Here is a 21574-nt window from a genome sequence, read left to right as displayed (position 1 = left end):
TATAAATAAAGAGGTGAATCATCCAGCTCAGTGCAGTACTAGAGGATCTACACACAATACACCTGAGCAACACACCCATATGCTGTTCTTTCCCAAACTGTTGTCATGAAGTTGAAAGTTGTATACTCACAAGTTGTATAGAATGTGAACTAGAACTAAGAGGCTCGAGCTCCCATGCATGAAGCGAGATCCGTGAAAACATAGAATAGAAGAACTCGGCGGTCCTGCACAGAGCCCTGACCTCTGTACACCTGAACACCTTGGGGAACGCTGACTGCACCTTAGACATTCAGACCTTTCTAATACTGTTGTACCTGAATGACCACAAATCCCCACAGCCATGCTCCAAAATCTAGTGAGAAGCTTTTCCAGAAGAGTGGAGTTTAGTATAACAGCAATAAAATGGTGACTACATCTAGAATAGATAGATAGATAGATAGATAGATAGATAGATAGATAGATAGATAGATAGATAGATAGATAGATAGATAGATAGATAGATAGATAGATAGATAGATAGATAGATAGATAGATCAGCGAATAACGTACTATGTGTGAAGGTGTAGTTACAGTTACAGTCACAGTCTCACACACACAAACACACACAATGTGCCGAAGGGCAGTAGTTTCTCACTGTGCGTGTGTGTGTGTGTGTGTGTGTGTGTGTGTGTGTTTGAAGGGGACAAAGGGGTGGAGAGATTGAGAGCAAACACCTAGAGCGCGTAGTGTGTGTGTGTGTGTGTGTGTGAGTGACTGAGAGCGCGCGCGCGCGCCTGTGACTGAGAGCGCACTGTTCCTATGGAGTGAGTAAAACTCTGGTCTTGTTCAAAGCGCGACCGAGAGACAGAAGGAGACTTTAAGGGAAAAAAATGGCTCCCGGTATTGTGCTCTTTTTCTGCTTCTGCATAATCTACACCGCTCAGCTATGTGGTGGATTTAATGTGGATGTCCGCTTCCCGGTTATAAAAGAAGGAAAAACCAAAGGCAGCCTGTTCGGATTCTCCGTGGCGCAACACAGACTGACGGAAAAGCCCAGGAAGTACCTGTGAGTGTTTTTTCTGTAGCTTTCTGGAGTCCTAACAGGTTCTAGACGGAGAAGGCTGGTGGTGCTCTAGAGTCTAGAGGTGTGTAGGACAGATTTAGGAGTCAGTAAGAATGTTTAGCATGAACTCTAATAATAAGCATCACATTTATAGTGTAAACATGAAACATGTTGAAGCACCTGCAGGGTACAGCAGAACAATGTTTGCATAACACCTTCCTTTTATAAAAGTATTATATGATTCAGCTCAGTTTTAGATTCTGGTGTGTTTTCTGTGTGTTAAGGCTGATTTGGTTGTAAACACCAAAAACTGCACTGAAGACTTATCTTGGAGAAGGATGAGTTGAGATAAATGTGTGACTTGGTTTGGAAATTGTCCAATTTGAAATTTCTAAGCTTTGGGAAATATTGAAAAATCTTGTAAACAACTCTTAATCCCCAATTCATCCCTTTATTTATTAAATGCATAATGAAGATGCATTTATTCATTTATTAATCTCTAGTAAATGATGTAAACTGGTTAACATCCTGATAAATCCAGAGCCAATCCTGGATGCAATGGCTGTGAGGTGGGAATACACCCTGACTAGTATCCTGATGGGATACTGATCAACAAACATCCACCCACTCGTTTATACAAACAATACACACAGGTAACGAGTGAATTGGTGACCCTGGATCTGAAGTTTAAAATGATTGTATTTGGTACAAATGCGACATTAACAATCATGAAAATGATTGTTAATGTCAAAACAAACATATATATATATATATATATATATATATATATATATATATATATATATATATATATATATATATATATATATATATATATATATATATGTATGTTCTGATGGATGGCGTCACATTTCTTCACATTCTTTTTCATTCATTTCTTTGAAATGAATAATTGTTCAGGCATGTAATCCATTACCTGATTTTGAGAAACATGATATTGTATATCTCCACACCGTACACAAAGCTCACAAACAAATGCTGAAACCTAGGCAGAATCTGTTGAAGCTTATGCAGTATGGTAATCCTCCTTGTGTTGTGGTAAAGTTAGGAGTTCCCCAACCCTCCTCATCTTTCTGAACTCTATCCTTATTTGGGATTTCCTGTTCAACTGACATGAAGCCATCATAACAGAGCATTTCAGGATACATCAAAGAACTATAGCATTTAAAGTGGAAATATTTTGTATGCGACGTAAGACTAAATCGGCTAAATTCAAACGAACCACAAAGCTAACTTCTGGATCGATGCTTCATCCATGCTCTGCCGCTTAAGTGATGTTAGCTAAGCTGAGTAACATGAGAGGAAGGGTCACATGATGACAATTATGGTCAAACTCTTCTGGGCATTTGGGTCCATTGAGAGCAGCAAGACCAGTGACCAAAAAGATCCAGCACTTAGTTTAAGCGATGCCTTGGTGAAATGGCAAGTCGGTGACATTATTTTTAGGGTCTGCCTATGAGCCAGGGCTTCATGGAGCTTTACACAACAATAAATTCATGATATGACCTGGATGTTTGTCAGCTGATAAATGGATAATGTAGTCAGCCTCCTGTGTGTAGACTAGGTTATAAAGCATTTCCTGTACACTGGAGGAGGTTTATAATCACAAGACTTTGCGTCTGCAGACTTTATCATATAAATGACATCTAATCCATCATGGATTTTATAGGCAAGAGTACAAGTTAGTTCCGATTGTAGATGTAGTGGTGCATCAGGTGTTTAGCATAGAGGAAGTACAACATCAGTTATCTTGCTACATCGCAGGCCCTCTTCGTCAGTCTAGGACACTTCCCAGACACTGATCTTCCTGCTTATCCTGCAATGCTGGAATGTTCTGACTAAAGTCGGCATGTTTAAGCGTTAACAGCGAATAACCCAGTGTCTTCAGTGCAATTCCTCTGAGCTGAAGATTCAAGGTTTATTCAGCAGTCTGTGCTGTAGCAACATGGCAATTTAAGAAATGCAAGGGGGCTGGCTGGAATCTAGTCCTGGCATGTGTGCAGCATTGGTTTGTCAGGAAACATGGTATAATTTACAGATGAGGCTGAATTCATCTTTAAAAAATGTTGATATAGTGGTCCAAACAGTTGTCTTTGCTTAATGTGAAACCATTCGGATTAAAAAAAGTGAGTCAAATGTACCAAATATGCAGCTGTGTGTATATGATGGTGTATCATATCATAATTTTTTCATACATATTAGACTATTAGACACCTAGTGATCCACGCTAACAAATCCCCCCACCCTGCATTTCCACCTTTCCAGATTTTCTCCATCACGTGTATCTCAGGGTGGAGTGTCTGCAGGTTCTTTGTATAATCTCCAATTGAGGAAAGCTGTTCTCCAGCCCCTCATTGGCTGTTTGCATCCCCCAACCCTAAGGAATGTGAGGAATTTTTCATGCTGCAGGTTACAACGGGCCTGAAGAGACTCAGCTTGGGAACCTGCTACCCCACCAACATCCTGAGCTCCTTAAGGATTAGTAGCCTATTAGGTCCACACACACATACACACACGCACACACCACACACACGCACAAAACTCAGTCCTGCACCATCATCCTTGCTTTGAAAAGCGAGTTTATTATCTGTAGCAATTTGCTGGTGAATTGGAGAAGATCTATAGATCTGATTTCTCCACAATGAACATTTAATTAAACGGGTGAATGGCGTTGCTAAGCTGTTTGCATGCTGTGCTGTCGTGGCTCAAGGCCATGAGCTGAGTTACTCAGCATTTTTATTTGATACACTTCCCTCTGTACTCTCTCTTGTTCTTCTCTCTCTCTCTCTCTCTCTCTATCTCTCTCTGCTCTGTAGTCTAATACTCAGCTCAAATCCATTTAACATCTGTATTGGCATAACTGTATCAAGTCCAATAATGTACTATATTAGAGTAAATTCACTTTTAAGCACTGAGCATCTCAAACACTGCACAAGTGCAGGCTAAAACATCTTACACCCCATTCGACAGTTTGCATTCCTCTTCTCAGAACTTCCTCAACGAAAGCCTTACCCTGCTCTATAAATAATTATCTCCCCGTTCTGTTTTTAACAGCTCCCAGTTTTTTTTTTTTAGGTCGACCTCCCACTCTTCTGTGTGATAGTTTAAAACAAACTCTGTAAAATGAATGGCTTTTTAGGCCTCCTTGCAAGAGCCTCTTTGATTATGTAAATGCTTTTATAAATTAAAAAATAATTTGAGTGTTTTTTAGAGGAAGATGGACTAATGCCGTGATTGTTGACCTGGAACAGGCTCATGTTTCATGCTGGAGTTGTGTGTGATTCATGTGATGCAGCTGCTGTGTTATATGATGGTACTTTTTTACTCTTCTTGGTACTTCTTTCATGATGTTGCTTGTTTAACCAGCAGGCATAAATCTTTAAGCAGCATATGTGAGGTGTGATGAAACATCCTATTATAACAAATATGATAATTATAAAAGATATAGTGCATAGACCTTTTTTACTAAGAAGATATCAACTATAGTCAAAGCTGTTTACTTTGGCAGGAGTAGAAAACCAATTAGAAGACAGAAAAAGTGCACAAGAATATAAAAAAACTGGAATGAGCTTTTTTATTTTTTATTTATAGTGTTATAGTCAGTTTTGCCAAATAATGTTGAGTTGTGTAGTTAAAACTAGAATGCACATAATAGCCACTGCCATTAGGTGTTTGTGTGTGTTTAATTGATGTGTTGATTTAGAGTTGTAACAACAATTTCTATCAGGCAAGAACAGCATTATAGAGCCCATGTATAGCATTTTGAAATCTATAAACCTGAATTTACAGATTAAATCAGAATCGACCAGGTATTGCTGTTTTGTCCTCTAGACTGTGTAGGCAAGGTAACTAGGGTTACTGGGCAAGTTAGGATCTATTGTGTTTATAAGTAAATGTGCTGGTAATGGGTCCACAAAAGATGTGTTGGGTGATGGGTGTTGGACTTGTACAGTTCCATTATCATTATCAGCATCACCATCATCATCACCATCAAAATCATTAGCGCCCAAACACTAATTACAGGTTTTGTGTTAATTGGTTTTTAATGACCTCATCTGGACATCTTAATGTAAATACCATACAGGTGCAATTCATTTGTTATCCTGAAAATGATCATTAAGTCGCTCAGGCTCACTTGTAACACAGTGCCATTAGAGGATTATCTCACTTTCAGCTATCAGCACTCAATGTTTTTTTCAGAACAAATTGGGCTATTCATTCACTCTAGCCTAATGAATAAGTAATTCAGAGTGATGCTTTTATCTGCTTGTCATGAATCACTAGCTGCTCTTTTGCTTTCCAGTTTTAGCACTGTGTCAAATTAGGTATAACATGATATAAATAAATGCAAATCCCAGCCTATTTTAACAGTCTAAACACAACTTCCAACTAATTAGTAATATTACTATAAGGTTACTTTTAGTGTGTAAGCAAAGACACAAATATAGATCATGTGTGGTTGATACAGAAATCATGCAGATAGGGGTGATTTGTACAACATTCTGATTGAAGAAAGGCGTTCTAGGCTTTAAATTTTACAAGTCTTCCTTGTCACACTGTATAAATGGATACAATCTTTGTTAAATTCTACAACAGGGTATGTCTGTTACAGATTCAGTACCAGAGTTTCCAGTGTATACTGTATTTGTGTTGACCTGCTTTGTGACAACTTCCATTGTTAAAAGCATGATACAAATACAACTGAATTGAAGTTGAACTACATGATGTCTACTCCATATCAGATTATGGTACATGATCAAATCCAAAACTGGGTCATATAGAGAGAAATGTTCTTGAAAGTGAAATTGAGAAAGTAAAAAACTTTTTGTACCAGATTTGTAATTCTTTCATGTCATCTATTTTGTTAATGTGACATTGCTTGAACTTTTGACTTTTGACTAAATCAACCAGTGACGTGTTCTAAGACACTCTCGTTTTTTCCATTATATGTGAATTCTGAATGTGACTGCAAAATCATTCAGAGATTAAAATCTACAGTGTAAACTGACATTAATGAGATATCTTATACATTATTATCTATTATTTTTTCCTGTCAAAGGAACACTTCCCCTATAATAGGTTAATCTACAAATTCAACATGTCTCTTAAAATAATGTAATCTGTCATTTCCAGATTAAATGGTTTGAGTGCTAGGTTACATTGACCAGAACTTTTGGCTTCTGACAGAAAACATGTAGATATACATTGCTAGATTTTAACAATCATGTACTAAATGTGGACAAAGATCAATTACCAGGCCAAGTGGATAACAGCATGCTTACCTGAGGCATGTCATGAGCTACCATTATAGATTTTGTAGTGCTATTGGTACATAGGGGAGATGGAAAGTCTTTTTTGAGTTTCAATTCCATTTCTTCTGGTTCTGTCTTTTTCAATGCCAAAAAGTAATTTTTTTGTATATTGTATTGTTGGATGATTCAAGATTTATTTTTATTTGTCACAAACATAGTTATATGCAGAATACAACAAAGGAATCAGTAATTAAGTAATTTTTCCCAGTGGTGGAGAAAAACACTGTTCTTGCAGGGTTTTCTAGGGACCTCTCACAGTGTGACCAAACACAAGGTCTGAAGGGCTAAAACCAAGAGATTCTTGTACCACATCACGTACAGCAAACAGGAAAAGAGACAACCCCTCATTCCAAACCTTACCCGTTTACCCACAGCATAGATTTAAAAGATTGGTGAAAGTGCTCCAAGGCACCTTGTGACTCTGGATGATAAGCACTAGAAAGTTGGTGGGAAATGTGCAACGCGTGCATTATTTGTGAAAACATCTGTGATGTGAAGATTGTCCCACAATCATTTGTATATACCTGGGGAGTAAAAACTTAAAGAGAGCATTAACCACTGCTTTTGATTTAAGGGTATGCATAGGGAACTCTTCAGGGAACCCGATTGTAGCACACATTACAGTTAACAAATAGCAAGTACCAGAACTGTAATATATATAAAATATAAGAGAATATGAGAGAAAAAAATTGAGTAGAGATGAGAAAATACAGTATTCTCCAAAGGTGAATACACCCCTCACATTTCAGCATTTATTTTATTTTATGTTCTTAAGGGATAATACTATACAAATCAAACTTGGATATATTTTACAGTAGTCAATGTGCAGCTTGTATAGCAGTACATATTTACTGTCCTCTAAAAATAACTTAACATACAGCTATAACTGTCAAAATAGCTGGGAACACAAGTGAGTACACACAAAGCGAACACGTCAAAACTGGATCCAAAGTGTCAATATTTTGTGTGAGCCCCATTGTTATGCCTTTATTCTCTTGGCATGGAATTCACTAGAGCTGTATAGATTGTTGCTGGGATCCTCTTCTATTCCTCCATAATAATATCACGGAGCAGCTGGATGTTAGACATATGGTGTTTCTTCACCTTCTGTTTGAGGATGCCCCAGAGGTGCTCAATAGGGTTTAGGTCTGGGGACATACTTGGCCACTCCATCACAGTTGTCATCTTGGCGATGTGTTTGGGGTTATCATGCTAGAAAACTGGCACTCGATCCAGTTTCTAAATGAAAGGCATTTTCAGTCTTGACTGTGAGGTGCCTCCAAGATGCCTCGGCCAACGGCTTGAAAAGGGGCTCGGATAGATCCTCTAATAAGACGGTTCCACACAATCCCACACAGTCAATCCCGGGGCCTCAGCCTCCAGGTGCTGTGGAAAAAACGCGTCACTAACAGGTCTCTGCCAAGTGATTGCCCCGCTATGGGGGCATATGGGGTCCCGAAAAAGCGGACACGTGGACTTTGAGAGTGGATGGAGCCAACCCTTTGGCAAACTGTTCAACCGGGCAGATTGCACCATACACTGAACAGACACCATCTTGTGGCATATGACCTCCTCATAGAGGGGCCACAGCCACAGCCTCCACAACTCTGGGTGGGGGCAAAGGATTGCGCCCCCTGCTTGAGAGAGGAGATCCCTCCTGAGAGGAATCTCCCAGGGAGGGTGCTTGAGAAGGGCTACCAGGTCCATGAACCATGGTCTGCCTGGCCACCATGAGGCCACCAAGAGGAGACAGACTCCATCCCGGCAAACGCTCTCCAGAACTCCCAGAAGCAGCGTGACAGAAGGAAAAGGGTACAGGTGTAGCCTCAGCCATGCCTGAGCCATTAGGTGTAAGGGAAAACCAAAGGGGGCAGTGCGATGTCTCTTAAGTCGCGAACAGGTCTGCTTGAGCCTTGACGAATCTCTGTTAAACCTGCTCCACTTTGCTTCTTGGAAAACCTCTGTATGACCCTGGCCACTGTACTATAACTCAGTTCCAGAGTCTTCTTATAGCCTTGGCCATCTTTGTGGAGAGCAACAGTTCTAATTCGCCAATCCTCAGAGAGTTCTTTGCCATGAGGTGCCATCTTGAACATCCAGTGGTCAGTCTGAGAGAATTGTACTTAAAGTACCAACTTAACTGCTTTAATACAAGATACAAAAAGTTGTATGGTCCTGTCAATCAACCAAAAACATGGACTTGATGAATAGTACATGTATCTTTGAATGATTACACGACGTAGCTCTTATCACGTTGGGTGTACTCACCTTTGTTTCAAATTATTTAGACAATAATGGCTGTATGTTGAGTTATTTTCAGAGGACCGTAAATCTATACTGATATACAAGCTGCACATTGACTACTTCTATAGTATTGAGACATTATACTAAAATGGTTGCTGAAATGTGAGGGCTGTACTTACTTTTGTGAGATACTGTATATTATATAAGGATAGGGAGGTATTTAAATAAAGTGCAAATATATTTGTGTGCAGCAAATATATTTAGATGTACAAGAAAGGAAGTACATAATTTGATGAGGTATAAAGGACCAGTAGCAATGATTACAAACAATGTTTCTATCAATGTACAAATAATTAAATTTACAGTTGGGGTTTGAAGGGGTTGTTGGGCGACCCGGGGTGAGAGCTGAGATATTTTGTACATGAAGAGATTCCTGCCAGGAACATTTCTTTATCCAAAGCTGTCCTGCTCATGTCTGGGATTTTAAGGAGCAACAGATAAAGGAGCCCCAGGCGTGATGAGATATGACTTCTAGTAGGGCTCTGGCCATGTAGGATACGTCTGGTTTTCTTTTACTCTCTCATTTTTCATTGGCAAAGCAGAGCTGTCTTTCAGCGTGTACTAAAGGATATGAGTGAAATGACCCAGGAGTGTCATTTCTGCATAAACAATAATGTTTTGTCAACATGGATTAGCATAAAATTGTGAAACACCAGGATTATATGGCAAAAAAAAAAAACGATCAGAAGGAAGTAAATGTAAATGTATTTGTCACATTATTTTAGTAATCTACGATAGTATTTGTAATCAATGCCCTTCTTTTCTGCTTACTTTTAGGAATTTGTAAATCTTTTGTTTCTGACACATTGTGTGAGGTCTTGGCTTCAGTTATTCAGGAGTTCATTTAAGTGCCTTGTTTACACCCGGTCTTGTGTCCTGATAAGATTTTATCTACATACGTTTGTATTTGAATACGTCTCTGGTCAGACTGAGATCTAACATGTCATAATATGCAAACTGGCTGACCTTCTTTGTTCAGCAACCTTCTTTGTGTGTTTTTTTTTTTTTGTTACAAAATACATTTTCCTTATAAAAAAATAAAATAAAATAAACTTTTTTTTTTCCCTATTATGGCCCATTAAATTTTAGAAAAGGTTCTGAGTGTCAAAGGTCACTTTTACATACAGATGCCTTTATATGACACATATAACATGATTAAAAAACAAGTAGATTTCAGTCTGTTTGTCAGTGGTAAGTAGGTAGGAAATTAGCTCTCAAGAGACTAATAAACCCACACACAAACATACACACACACACACACACACACACACACACACACACACACACACACACACACACACACACACACACACACACACAAAGCATTAGGTGTTTCAGAGTTTCTGATTTGTTGTTTTAGAGAAGCAGAGAGAAGCACAATCTCTATTTCTCTAAATAGGTTTCTTATTAACCAATGCGAACACTAGCGCATTACCTGCTCATTCTCTGCAATTCCTCCATTTAATTCACAGCCAGCATTTAACAATGCCTACATTTTCACTCTGCTGCAAATGTGCATTTTTATGCAGATAATCCCTTTCTGTGAAAATAATACCAATATAATATGATCAAAGTGTAAATGGGGTCAAGGATGTCCCACCTGTAGGAGATCTGTTAACAAGAGGATACTGGTGGACTAGTTAGATAAACATGGAGTTGGCTGTAAATTCTGCTATTTATAGCTCACAGAGGGGAAAAGCAAGAAGCCAGAGTGACTACGTCTGGCCTTTCTCAACATGAATCCCTGATTTCACACTCTTGTAAAGATTAGGGGATTAGGACCAAAGACTTTCAACTGACAGACTTTCCTTAGGTACATAGAGGAGGAGTACCAAATTCAAGAAGGCATCTCGGAACACTTAGCGGTGGAATATTGGCTGTCCAAAGGTCTGTCTTTTAAGTAATGAAATGTCATCATTTAATAAAAGAAATACAAATTAAATCAAATTTATGCAAAAATTCTTTTTACAGTTCTGAAAATATAGCCTTCTTAAATTATCCACTCAGGTACAAAGACCAACACTCAAAAGAGTGACTAAGTCAAATTTTTATGCTAGCACTTTTGTAAATATTGTATTTATGAGTATTTTCATAAATACTGTAAATACATTTGATGAGACATTTATTTGCAGTTGGAAATGGATAAACCATTTATACCAGAATATCCATCAGTCATGCTGTCAGGAATACTTTTAGCTGTCGCCTGTAATGCAAGGTGTGCTTGCTGTCGTGTTTTGTTTATGCCGGTTAATTGATTGATGCATGTTTTTCTCTGCTGCTGTTTCACTAATGGCGGTTGGTGCCACACAAAAAGCTAGATTGTCTGGAGGAAAAGCCAGTGATAGATTTGCCTGTGTGCACACACACACACACACACACACACACACACACACACACACACACACACACACACACACACACACACACACACACATGAATGTTGAAAATAGCCTGATTTTATTTAGTCATGTGAAAAATGGATCTTCTTGTGTAAAGTGCTTGTATGTCATGTACTGTACATAGGTATGGATATTTATCAAATATAACTAGACGAGAGAGAGAGAGAGAGAGAGAGAGAGAGAGAGAGAGAGAGAGAGAGAGAGAGAGAGAGAGAGAAAAAGAGAAAAAGAGAGAGAGAGAGAGAGAGAGAGTATTGTGCAAAAGTTTCAGCTAATATAATGTAAAATAAGAATTCTTAAAAAAAAGAAGTGTTAATAATAAGAAATGTTATCAAATAACAAAATAGAAAGTAAATAGACAGAATACAAATGAAAATGTCATCAATAATTAGAGTGACCACTGGTATGAAGGTAAAGGTATGCTTTATATGATTTAGGAACAGTTTTTAGTTGAACTCAGCAGGTAGGTTATTCCAAACATCTTAGTGAACTAACCACAAATCCTTTGTGGATGTAGGCTGCCTCAAATCCTTCTGTCTCTTCATGTAATCCCAGACATACTTGATGTTGAAATCAGGACACTGTGGGGACCAAAAGTATCACTTCCAGGACTCCTTGTTCTTCTCTATGTTGCACATCATTCTTAGTGACATTGGTTGTAGGTTTGGGGTCATTGTCCTGCTGCAGAATAAATTTAATGCCAATCAGATGCCTCCCTGAAGGTATCATATGATGGATAAATATCTACCTGTATTTCTCTTTATAGACATTATTAATCCTGACCAAATCTCCAACTTCATTTGCAGAAATGCAGCCCCCAACTAGCAAGTAACCTTTACTGTGCTTCACTGTTGCCTGCAGACACTGATTATCGTTCCTCTCTCCAGCCCTTTGGCAAATAATTAGTTTTACCCAGCAGCCAAATATTTCAGATTTTTTACTTATCAGTCCAGAGCACCTGCTGCCATTTTTCTACACACCAGTTTCTATGTTTTTGTGCATATTTGAGTCGCTTAGTCTTGTTTGTATGTCGGAGGTATGGGTTTTGAGCAGCATTTTTTTCACCAGACTTACAGTATCCAGACAGTACACAATAAATTTGAAAGTCACATCAAATATTTATTTGATTTGGATTTCTCTTTTGTTTATAGAAATGTTGTTAATTGATCAAAATAAATTATTACCACTTTATTTTATCACTTTAAAACCAATAAGTTATTTAAGGAATAATGAATGAAGTAAAGCTGAAATGCAGTGAAAAGTTTGTATAAGGTAACAGTGTGTAACGGGGCAGCGATGTTCTGTTTCTTTATATGACATGTTAGTATGTCCCAGTTACTTTGCTATACATACTTGAATATATGTACTTTTTCTTCACAAAATCACGCATAGACCACGCGTCAGAAACCGGGAGTAAAGTAGAAAGGGCTTTATTTGCCTTGATACACGAAACAGAGTGCTTCCAGCGAAGTGGAGCCAGGAACCAGAAAGCACACAGAGCATAGGTAGTCCATGAAGATCTATGGAGTAACCTGTAGATCAGATGGTGAGTAAGGGGAAATGGGGGCTTTATAAAGGGGAATGTAAATGGGGAACGGGTGTTGGCGATCAGTAGGAGGGAGAGGCTGAGTGAGAGTCAAGTCAAGTCAAGTCAAGTTTATAGCGCTTTTCACAACAGACATTGTCTCAAAGCAGCTTTACAGAAATCAACAGTTAAGGTGAATAGTGTGCATTTATCCCTGATGAGCAGCCGTGACAACTGTGGCAAGGAAAAATTCTCTTAGATGTTATGAGGAAGAAACCTTGAGAGGAACCATAAGGGGAACCCATCCTTATTTGGGTGACAATGAGTGTTGAGTGCAGGAGGGAGGCGTGGCTGGTGGTTCTCTGACACATATGCTTGACTTCATTTAACTCTTTAAATGAATTCATACTTTTAAGGAACTGAAATTTCCAGAGGTCCACAGATAATTTTTCTGACAAAGATAATTTAGGTAAATAAAAAGATAATTTTATTCAATAAATAAATGCAAAAACTTTAATGTTGAAATGCTTACTTACTTAGTAGAGGGATCTTATTTAATGTCAATTTTATTTGCTAAAACACAAACTTTCAAACATTCATATTTTTCAAACATATTACACAATTCAAATTCAGCTACATTTTCCTTGGACAAAGATATATAGTGGCGACAACAAAAAAATGCAAATGCAAGTCATATTTATTAGACTCAGATTCCTATTTTAAATTAATTTATTTCATAAATGTCTATTTATTTAAATAATGTGTTCTGTGTTGCTCTGCACTAAAGTATTTCATGCTGTCTGCAACAGTGGACTATCTGGTGTAATAATCAGGTTGCACAAACGTGATGTTCTCTTTGATAACTCTGAAATATCGTCACAGGGACATGATACAGACGCATGCGCTATAATCAGATTCCTATTCCTCTTTACAGAGTAGTAATTGTATGTAATTGTCCCATTGACTAACTGCTGATTAGATTGAGCATTTTGCTGCCTGATTCTAATAGAAAATCCAATATGCTAGCTGTTTTTTTTTTTGACTGGATAACCTTTTAGATCTAATCTGCCTCCTCTTAGCCTGATGTTCTACTCCTGACTGGTTCCAGCATGTTCAAGGTCACATGATTTGGGTTCTCTCTGAGTGACACTCTTTTTTCTTTTCAGTACTCCGTCTGTCTAATCGCTTTTTATAATTTTCTTAGTGTTTAGACTTGTGTCTTATGATTGTGGTATGGATAGAAGGCAGAAGAAGGGCCGTTTTAAAAAAAGTGAGGTATTTGTGTGGTGTCACATCATCTCAGAACTTATTTGAGTAAGAAGTTTAAGGGGATGGGCTAAAGGGGAATTCACATAAACTACAGACTTTTAATCTTGTGGATCTTGTGTTAGCCGGAGCCAATTGTTCATAGATTTTTTCAAAAAGAAAGCAGAGTAGTAATGCCTCTCTATTAGTGATACATTGCTTGGTAAGTAAATAAATAAATAAATAAATAAATGAATAAATAAATAACACCTGCCATCTGTGCAAAAATTTGTACTGCAAAAAAGTTGTAAATACTTTCGGTTGTCTGCTTGTGTTCGGATGACTTGAGATAGAGGTTAATACCAGGTGTGAGAAATCAACCATGTCAAAGCAAGAGGATCAAAAAGACCATGCAATGTGTTTACATCTCTGTTTGTTCTCTGTACATTTAGCTTTATGAAAGACTCCTCCAGAACACCAGACATTGATTTGTTGTTGATTAATAGCTTGTGATGTTAGGAGGTTGTAAGTCATAGAAAAGTAAGTGCATGTTTAGGAGTAAAAAAATGAGTTCAAACAAATACACAGAGTTTTTCATGGACCAGTATAGAAAATATTTTCGACAAAGTCCATCTGTTTTATTTAATTTATAATTGTGTTCAAATCATGAGTACCTTAAATATGACTATACATTAAGGAACCAGCATTATAACTTAACACGCAAGTAATGTGAGACCTAAATATTTGTGTACTTGACTGCTGTTTTGGAAGCTAGAAAATAAAAAGAAATGTAACTTAATAAAGGCCATGAAGGTCCCCAAGGACTGGGCAGATCTGGATTTCTCTCAAACTTCATTTATAGTGTGGTCTAAAAGGCCCTGTGAGTATTTATTTTGTAGCATAGGAACAGGGCCTGAGCGTGGGAAGTTACAAACTCAATCACTCTGCCAAGAACACCAGCCGCTCAGATGGAGACATTTTCCCCCCAATGAATTAGACATGCAACTGAGAAATAGTGTTGAGTTATCTAACGATATTGCTGTGGATGAATTCATTGTTGTGTTGTTGTGTAGCCTTGTGTCAGTGACCTTAATGATCTTTGAAATCAAAGATCATTATGGACAGGAACTACATCCCCCATCAACCACTGCATATCACCTGATCCAAGCAGTGACTGTCACATGACTCCACCTGATTCATGTTTAGTATCAATTAGCACTGGTATATATTCTCACCTTAAACCAAACTCTTTGTCTTACATTTGTCTCCATTGGTTGATGCTGTTTTTCACGGTCCCTGTCTTTTGATCAGTTTCTAGTTTCTTTGTGCATTTTGTTTGTTCTTTTGCATTCACTTTCTTTATTACCATAACCATAAACTTTTGTACAGTACGTACACTCCAGTTTCTAGCTGAATGACTTCACTGCAATGATCGACACCTGTGTCCTTTTCTTGAACTAAGTTGAGTTTTACATGTTAATCATGTTACGGTAAAATACCGTGATGCCATTTTCTAATGCAAATGATTCATATAATGTTAATAAGTATGGCAAAAACAACACCTTACCTCCATATAACTGTGCTTATATTGTAGCTATCTGCCTATAGCTGCAGGTATTCAATAAAACATAATTAAACAAAGGAACCCGCCTATATAATCCTACATTTACCCACATGTCCATATTCAGCTGTTTGATTTGCAGCTGGTGTTCTTTTCAGGAACAGATGCAGCATTGCCAAAACGTCTGCCTTGTTCTCTATTGTTTCCTGATATCCAGTTTAATAAATCCACTGCCTCTGAATTAGTAGATCAGAGCCATGGCTTGGTTCATCACAGCATTACAACATTACACTGAAATTTGGCTTCAGCTCGGGGTTTGTTTTCTTGTTCCTACAAAGTGTGCTGCGTCCAATAATGGCCCAAATCCAATATGTGTCTTGCTGATACATCTAGAAAATCTTTTCATTCATGAGTGCTCGGGGTATTTTCAAATCTGATTAGCTAGAAGGTGATTCATGTTCAGTAACAGCAGACCTGATATCAAATCTGGCTGTGTACTTGACACTGTGTAAATGAGACACTGTGTAAATGAGACACTGTGTGCCTAATCTTATTATACTGTATTATAATTATTGATATGGAGATGTTTTTCTGTAAGAAGTTTTAATTATTTAATTATTTAATTATTATTATTATTCTGTAATTTACAGAAGGAGTCTCCGGTTTTAGTGCTTTATACCAGTCACTATGTTTTCTTTAGGAATGTCTTCAGGTCTTTGTTTTTGTAAAGTGTTTCCAAAATTGTTATTGAATTGTGATAAAAAAAAAGTAGCTACTCTTTTATCTAAAGCAGGCTCATTTTTAGATGAGTTTATTTTTTGTTCTTGAAGCTAAAAAGCGAAAATCAGCCTCTCATCGGATACTTTTTGAACGGGATAAAATGCGCTGATCTTTTCTGTTGATTATTAGACAATGCTTGGGATTTGAGTTACAATTGTTGTTGTTTTTGTCATGCTATCATGGAAAATTAGTCAAAGCCTTCTGACTAACCAGATTTGAGAACTGAACAGCACTATGGAAATGGTTAATTATTTCATTCTATATGCTGTGAAGCTTTTATTTTTAATTTTTTGAGACGAGACCACCAACTCAGAAATGTTTTTTTTTTTTTATGGTGCTTTATAGATCCATGGTGCGTAATAGTTGCTTTGTCACCAACTTTTAGATATATAAATCTATTTCATTCCTTTTTATTTCTAAAGTACTACTGCAGTCTTTAGTTCTTCCTACTAATTAGCCCGTGTCTAGATTTCTGGAGCACTTCCTTTTTTCCAATCCCATTTATTTCACAGCAGCCAGGTGAATGTAAACATTTGCGTCAGAGGACTGGTGCCAGACCGAGCCAGGCGAGCTGAGCTCATCCTGTGGTGTACAGTATGTGAGTGGGAGAGCAGTTTATTTTTAATTCAAGGCTGAGCGTTAGTGACTAATGCTAAGCATGGCTCTCACCTGTGGAAACTTGTACAAAAAATAAATACGATAGAATAGACAAAACTTTTGTCATCCTAAAGATATTCACATGGGCAAGTTAAAGAGGTCAGTCTTATTTTGTTTTAAATATCGACTTCAGGTTTCCAGAACGGTGTATAAATGAAGCAAAGACCAGCACAACTAATCAGCTTATCAGTGGAGCTGTACTGGACATAATCTTTTCACTAAAAGCACACTGAAATGTTCTCTAAGCACCTGTGAATAGTTTATTTAACATGGCTTTTAAAACCATTTGTCAGTTGTATTTTTTTCTATTCTTTTACTGTTTCTCTGCCAAAATAACCATCACTATGACACATGATAGACACAATATATGAGACATTGTGATTAGGGATTTCTCAGTAGATACGTTGATAAAAAAATGTTTGGTGTATTATAATCAGCTCCTTAGCTACCTAGGTGGTGATTCAGCATATGGTGTACATGATTTCAGGCCCTGGAGAAGACCCTGATTCAATTTGTCCACACATTGGGATACTGATGATTCAACATCATGAAGCTACATTTATAAACGTTTCAGTTTAATCACAAGACTTCCTGTCATGTTGCTACGTTTAGCCTGGTCTCGTCTCGATGTTGAGTTTTTTAATTAATGGGATCAATGAGACTCTTAATATTTGAAGTTGGAATGACTTTATTTCTGATCAGATAAAAACAATTACTGGCTTTAAAACTGTAAGTCTGCTATGATGTCCGCAGAATAAAAAGGTGAGATAAACTGACCGTTTCATCCGAATCCATATTTATTAAGTAAAAAACAAAATACAAATAAAACCGTATGGAATTAATAATTAAATCTGAACAAATACCAACAAATAAACATAAAATTATCGAAAAGTACGTATAAAATGTACTAATAGGAAAGATGAATTCAGATTAATGACAGCTCAGCAAAAACATACCTCTCCAAACAAATCAGGCAGAGAAGGTACTGTTATCAACAATTTCTGTAATTCGACATTATAAATCATTGTAAACTGAATGTACTTTTCCGAATGTTTAAACAAGCAGAATTGTAGTCATGTTAGTGATTTGTTTTTAAATGTCTCCTTTTTAATTTTTAAAAGGAGACATATCACATAGAGTTTTGGACAATCTCATGTTAATATTGAGTACCTACAGTATAGAGCACTATTGCATCCTGCATATCTCCAAAAAGTCTTTAGTTTTATCAGATTTATAAAAGTAAGATACAGCTTTTACGCTTCTCCTGGATGCGTGCCTCGAGCATGTGCAGCTATAAATTTAATAGGAACAAAAACTTTATAGTCTTAAATGAACTATGGCAAAAAATCTGATCAAGCCATACATATTTGATCCAGAATCGGATCTTGTGTCTAAAATGTAACATCAAGAACAGCAGCAGCAAAAACAACTACAGCGGGACGTGTCTATATGGTAAGTACTTCCCTCACATCCTAAAACACACTTCCTTGGAGACATTCGTCTCTATGAAGTCCTGTGAATTGCTGCTGCCAAATTCTGTAACCAAAAAAAGCACTTTGATGGGTGTGTTTGTGTGCTCTTCCGGGAGAAGTCCCCATACAAGGAATTCACACTTCATGATGTAATGAAGGGCCAAACTCGAAAAAACTTTCAGAATCTTAAACCCGGAAGGAGTGTATTTGGCACAGAAACACTTGTGCAAAATTAAACTTTTGGCATGTTTAGCATGAGAATCCAACACCTTAATAGTGCAAATAACCCAGAATGCATGAAGTAGCATTAGACCTCCCCATTTAAACTCTTGTGATTACCTTGAGTCAAACAAGTCATACACAGAATGTTGAAAAACGTAAAAATTATTAATTTAGTTAATCATCTGAGAGCTACAACAATCCTCAACGAACTACTTCCATTTGTAGAAGGTATCAGAGTTCGTCCACCAACTCTGGAGGCTGCAGAAAATATGATGTCATTACCAGTAAGGGAACATATCAAGCATTGATGCTCTCTGGTTTTTGTGATGTATCATGGGATATTTTAGGATGTAAATATGAGGATATTCTTACGATTGAAACTGCCTTTAAAATGGTTGACTTACTCCTCATTGCCCTGATTACTGAACTAGTAAGATGCTTTTCCCCTGACTGTCTTTTTTTCTGCATGAGATTAAGCTAATTAACCTCAACCCCATCTCATCCTAATAGCAAACTTATTAGCAAAATAGAAACTGTTAATTGTACACTTCAGCAAAGTCAATTGATTTACTTCAACCATGTGATCAGGATGAGTTTTCTTTTTTCTTTTTTTTTCACTAAGGAGTATAGTACAGTTAAAACATGAGACTGCTTTTTTGTTGTAAACATGCAAATGTTTCTCTGGATAAATCAGACACTGCCTCATTCACAAAAATGGTTTTATTATTCAGTCCCTGAGTTCCCTTTTACAACTTTACAAGTCCCGACTCTTCCAAGCTTCACTGTTTTTCGACACAGCTCTGACACCTGGTAAAAGATTACGTGGCCTCGAGCTACACACAAAGTACTGCTACTCTCTCGTGACATCACTCAGGCAAAGAAATTTCACAGATTGAGGGCAAATTCTTTGTGGCCAATGCACCAGATGGGCAAAATCAGTCAATGTACAGGAATAACAAAAGAGAAATGTCAATGCACCACCTGAATGGGACATTGTTCTGTTGTAGTCTTGACTTCAAAATGTTGAGAAAAAATAATTGAGAATGAATTTCATTAAATCTATTGTATAGTTTTTTTTTTTTTTTTTTTTTACATTTTACTCTTCTGTCACATGCCAATACATGCAAACTATCAATATTTTAGCACCTCCACCTGTGCACAATGACAATTCAGTGTGAGTGTCCTTATTTTGTCTGTGTGTGTTTGATAAAACCCAGAAACACTCCGTCAGGCGTCATTCTTGTCTGAACTCGTTTTTTGTCTCCCTATTTTCCCACTCCCACTCCTCTGAAGACAAACGTGCTTTAAAGTCTTTTATCTCCACTCACAGCTTGGAGAATTTTGAGTGTGTGTGTGTGTGTGTGTGTGTGTGTGTGTGTGTGTGTGTGTGTGTGTGTGTGTGTGTGTATATAGAGTTAAAAATTCCATTTAAATTTGATTGTTAGGATTTTGAATTTGTGGAAAAATTGCATCTACAATGAGTACAAATTATTCTGGTTTGCATAAAGCAAAAGTAGTCAGACACACTCAGAACAGTAGGAGGCAGCAGTGCTCCAAGTAAATGTGACGTATATAAATGTATGTACAGTGAGGAAAATAAGTATTTGAACACCCTGCTATTTTGCAAGTTCTCCCACTTAGAAATCATGGAGGGGTCTGAAATTGTCATCGTAGGTGCATGTCCACTGTGAGAGACATAATCTAAAAAAAAAAAATCCAGAAATCACAATGTATGATTTTTAAACTATTTATTTGTATGATACAGCTGCAAATAAGTATTTGAACACCTGAGAAAGTCAATGTTAATATTTGGTACAGGAGCCTTTGTTTGCAATTACAGAGGGCAAACTATTTCCTGTAGTTTTTCACCAGGTTTGCACACACTGCAGGAGGGATTTTGGCCCACTCCTCCACACAGATCTTCTCTAGATCAGTCAGGTTTCTGGTCTGTCGCTGAGAAACATGGAGTTTGAGCTCCCTCCCAAGATTCTCTATTGGGTTTAGGTCTTGAGACTGGCTAGGCCACGCCAGAACCTTGATATGCTTCTTACAGAGCCACTCCTTGGTTATCCTGGCTGTGTGCTTCGGTTCATTGTCATGTTGGAAGACCCAGCCTCGACCCATCTTCAATGCTCTAACTGAGGGAAGGAGGTTGTTCCCCAAAATCTCGCAATACATGGCCCTGGTCATCCTCTCCTTAAAACAGTGCAGTCGCCCTGTCCCATGTGCAGAAAAACACCCCCAAAGCATGATGCTACCACCCCCATCCTTCACAGCAGGGATGGTGTTCTTGGGATGGTACTCATCATTCTTCTTCCTCCAAACACGTTTAGTGGAATTATGACCCAAAAGTTCTATTTTGGTCTCATCTGACCACATGACTTTCTCCCATGACTCCTCTGGATCATCCAAATGGTCATTGGCAAACTTAAGACATGCCTGGACATGTGCTGGTTTAAGCAGGGGAACCTTCCGTGCCATGCATGATTTTAAACCATGACATCTTAGTGTATTACCAACAGTAACCTTGGAAAATGGTGGTCCCAGCTCTTTTCAGGTCATTGACCAGCTCCTCCCATGTAGTTCTGGGCTGATTTCTCACCTTCCTTAGGATCATTGAGATCCCACGAGGTGAGATCTTGCATGGAGCCCCAGTCCGAGGGAGATTGACAGTCATGTTTAGCTTCTTCTATTTTCTAATGATTGCTCCAACAGTGGACCTTTTTTCACCAAGCTGCTTGGCAATTTCCCCGTAGCCCTTTCCAGCCTTGTGGAGGTGTACAATTTTGTCTCTAGTGTCTTTGGACAGCTCTTTGGTCTTGGCCATGTTAGTAGTTGGATTCTTACTGATTGTATGGGGTGGACAGGTGTCTTTATGCAGCTAACGACCTCAAACAGGTGCATCTAATTTAGGATAATAATTGTAGTGGAGGTGGACATTTTACAGGCAGACTAACAGGTCTTTAAGGGTCAGAATTCTAGCTGATAGACAGGTGTTCAAATACTTATTTGCAGCTGTATCATACAAATAAAT

At 37.8% G+C, this 21574-nt stretch overlaps 1 protein-coding gene across 2 annotated transcripts in view; it reads left to right on the top strand.

Moving 5' to 3' along the window:
* The first annotated feature begins 651 nt into the window (after positions 1-651).
* The window catches only part of itga3b (integrin, alpha 3b), a 43507-nt gene continuing 22584 nt past the window's right edge, over positions 652-21574 (top strand). Inside the window, exon 1 of one of the 2 annotated variants that reach the window (XM_083556769.1) lies at positions 652-1045. In XM_083556769.1, the coding sequence (XP_083412895.1) occupies positions 870-1045 (176 nt within the window). In that variant the 5' untranslated portion in view covers positions 652-869. The remainder of the gene's footprint in view (positions 1046-21574) is intronic. The other variant, XM_083556768.1, reaches the window with a different exon arrangement.

Source organism: Silurus aristotelis (assembly GCF_946808225.1).
Source record: "Silurus aristotelis genome assembly, chromosome: 12".
In the NCBI taxonomy this organism is placed as follows: Eukaryota; Metazoa; Chordata; class Actinopteri; order Siluriformes; family Siluridae; genus Silurus; species Silurus aristotelis.
Note: the sequence above shows the minus strand (reverse complement) of the source record. Positions and strands in the feature narration are given on the sequence as shown.